Raw genomic sequence first — 3,575 nt, forward strand, 5'->3', positions numbered from 1 at the left:
TATAAATTCATTATTGTTAATTTTAATTTTACATAGTCCGCATAGAGTCTCGTCTCTAATGGTGTTTATCAAAATTTGTTTATACAAATAAGGTGTGCATGAACAATTTAGAGAGGTGTTTTCAAATAAGATTTTAAGGATTTTTAATATTATGGGTATTTAATTTAGATTTTGTAAAATTATGCAAAATATGGAGGTATTCAATTTGGATTGTAAATGTGTATTCAATCCAGATTTAAAAAAATCTATCAAAATCTTAGGGTATTTAATTTGGATTTTAAAAATTTCAGACGATATTTAAAAGTCCACAAATTTCTTTTTATTTGAAAAACATGTGGATTTTGATGGATTTTCTAGTAAAATCTGATATAAATTAAAATGTAAATTATTTCAATTATTTCATGTATAAGTTTTCATAAGTGTATTCAAAGTATTTTTTTTTATATACACACATGATCAGACTTAAATTGAAAAACAAAAAAAATGATTTTACTTTATGTATCCCGCACATAAATTAGACCCAAAACAGGGTAAAATTTTCTAAATTTTACCTTGAAAATATTATTAAAGTGATCATTCAAATATATATAATCAAAAAGGGAAACGTAATAATTTTTTTTTGCAATTATATTATATTTCAGAGGGAGGGAAGATATCTGCAAAATTGCACATTTTTCCTCTTTTGAGCGTGTTTTTGTAGTAATATGCCGCTTCAACAGTGAAACTCGGTAATGAAAGACAGATAAAATAATACATAAATATTAGAATGTTATGTATGTTTAGTAATCGGGTCATCTAAAATTTTAAGATATTATTTCTACTCGATGTTATAATATTATTATAACACCCTCTCACTTAAAAGCAAGAATTTGAATCCAACACCAAGATCTGATATATTGTCAGAAAGTTTAAGTTGTTAAAGTACAGTTAAAGTGAGTGTTTTAGAGATCATGAATTACTATTTTTCTGTCAAAGGACTAATATTTTAGACTATGACAAATAATTTGATACTAAAACAATTTTTTTTATATTACATTTAAATATTTCATTTATTAACCTTAAATTCTAATATTTAGAGTATTACATTGATAATTAATAAACTATTAATTGTTATTCAGGGTATCAAATTGACAACTAATAAAATATATCGTATTCAACTTCTAAGTTCTAATAATATAATATATATTTGAAAATTTATCAAAAATTTTATATAGAGAACGAATTTTATCAAAAAGTTCAAATTTTTATCCGGCCCGAATCATGCTTCTTTTAATCTGGACTACTATCCAATTTTTTCAAAACCGGAATTTTACATGAATTTTTAGGGTCGGACTTTTAAATAAAAAAGACTCCTTGAAGGTCCGTATCTCGGGACGAGCCAGCCCGTACTTTTTTTTGAATAGGCCGCTCTCATCTACACTTCACTTTATTTTTCGACAACTAATCAAGGTAGATCATAAATCAATAGAGTTAACAAGTATTAAAGATGGTTTTTAATCCATTAATTGATATTTTTATATTATAATTTCCGAAAAACCTACAAATTTATTTTATTTTCACCATTCTATAATATGAAACCTTCATATTTATTTTCTATCTAGGCGTTAGTGACTTAATCTTTTGTATCCTTCTTATAGAAAATTCATCGAAAATTCATCAATGATGGTATTTTTGTATCGTTTTCGTATGATTTCGACCAACAATCTTTTATCCTAACATTTATAGAAAATATTATTAGAATTGATCATTCAACTACAAACAATTGTAAAAGAAATGTAGTTACTTTTGCAATTATATTATATTTTGAGGGAGTGTAAGATATCTAAAAAATTATAAACTTTTCCTCTATTGAGTATGTTTATGTAGTAATTATCGTTTAAACAGTTGAAAATATTAATAAAAGACGGATCAAATAACACACAAAAATTAGAATATTATTAGATATCAGCTCACCTAAAATCTGAAGATATTAGAAAAATACCCCAACTGAATCTTATAATATTATTTTAATACTCCCCTAACTCAAAAGTAAGGAGTCGAACTTAGTCTGACTAAGCTATGATAGATCATTAAGTAACCAGTTCATCTGAAAGTTTAAGGTGGCAGAGGAAGTTCTCAACTAAATCTCATAATATTACGATAATAATGCACCAAAAAATACTGATATGAGCACGGAAACAATGAAGAGAAATAGTAAATTAATAATTAAATTTTACAGACCATAATGTTTAAATATGTTTTCGATTTTGCAATCAAAATAATTTAATATTTAAAATTCTTGCCTAATATTTTTGTCGATGACATCTATTGGTAAATAAACGTTGTATATTTGTTTAATATTTTGATTCTAGTTTTAGAAATTCATCTGTAATCGTATATTGGTATAACGCTTTTTTATGAGACGAATCAAATATTAACAACTTTTTGGCCTCTCAATTTTAGAAAATATGATAAGGATTGATTATTCAATTCAAATTCCTGGAAAAGAAAAATAATACTTTTTCGAACTGTATGGAATCTTTGTATTTCTTGAGAGAGCACGTCAAATTCAATTATAAAAAGGACTATAACCCACAACTCTAATCACATTTCACCCAATATTATATATCTTTGCTTAACCTTCAAAAGATGAATCACAAGTATCATTTTCTTTCTCAAATTCTATGAATTACTCTTCACCTGCTCTTCAAATCCCAAATTCAATGGGCTACACTAATCCTACTATAATTAACAGCGAAGAACACCACTCTCAACCATTGCCAAACACTCGAATGTCTAATCCAGGAGTTGGTAATGATATAAATAATATGGGCCAGTCTGGTGAAAACGATATTGTGGCGTCTGGTGGTCATTTTTCATTCTCCACGCCACGAGGACGTCCTCGTGGTTCAAAAAACAAGGCGAAAGAAAACACCATCGAAATGACTTCGGAAATGAAGTCTATTGTTCTTAAATCCCGCCTGGGAAAGATGTCATTGAATGGCTTGAAACAGTTTGCTCATTCAAGAAATATTTTTATGAATGTTCTGGGTGGTTCAGGAATGATTACAGATGCTTCCATAAGGCCTCATCTCATCAGTACATCCAACAATATTTCTGAGAGACTTTGCTTACTTTCTTTGACAGGGCCTGTAGGAAAAATATCTCCTTCAGAACCATCTGGTTCTTGCACCTTTGAACGCTATATTTGCTAGGACGAATGGCGATGTCATTGGTGGGACGCTTTGGAGGCTTGTTACCTTTGGAACGAGCATGTGACTGCTCTTATTCCAAAAATCCAGATGTCTTGGTTGTTTTGTCATGCGAATATAGCTTAAGGATGCTTAAAGATTGAAGCTTTAGAGAAAGCGTTATTCTCTATTATTTTCTTTATTTTTCAATAAAAGGATGTAGTGGCCCGACTATTTTTAGTTAGAATTCTACTACAATCTAGTCGTTTACATTTTACTATTTTCAATTTGGAGAACTTTGTTCGAGAGATTTAAGACTCTATAATCTATTTGATTCGACTTTATTTAGTATTTTTTATAGTATGTTTTACATCTCTAAAATCTATTTATTTCAGATTTGAATAT

At 28.2% G+C, this 3,575-nt stretch overlaps 1 protein-coding gene across 1 annotated transcript; it reads left to right on the forward strand.

The window, feature by feature from the left end:
- The first annotated feature begins 2,663 nt into the window (after nucleotides 1-2,663).
- Nucleotides 2,664-3,194, forward strand: LOC141700858 (AT-hook motif nuclear-localized protein 15-like). Its single transcript, XM_074504537.1, has one exon. The coding sequence runs from the start codon at nucleotides 2,664-2,666 to the stop codon at nucleotides 3,192-3,194; it is 531 nt and encodes a 176-aa protein (XP_074360638.1).
- Nucleotides 3,195-3,575: the final 381 nt, after the last annotated feature.

Source organism: Apium graveolens, unplaced genomic scaffold (assembly GCF_009905375.1).
Source record: "Apium graveolens cultivar Ventura unplaced genomic scaffold, ASM990537v1 ctg2987, whole genome shotgun sequence".
Taxonomy (NCBI): Eukaryota; Viridiplantae; Streptophyta; class Magnoliopsida; order Apiales; family Apiaceae; genus Apium; species Apium graveolens.

What these genes read in the sequence shown, in the direction of transcription:
- LOC141700858 (XM_074504537.1), top strand. Translation starts at nt 2,664, where the DNA reads ATGAATTACTCTTCACCTGCTCTTCAAATCCCAAATTCAATGGGCTAC.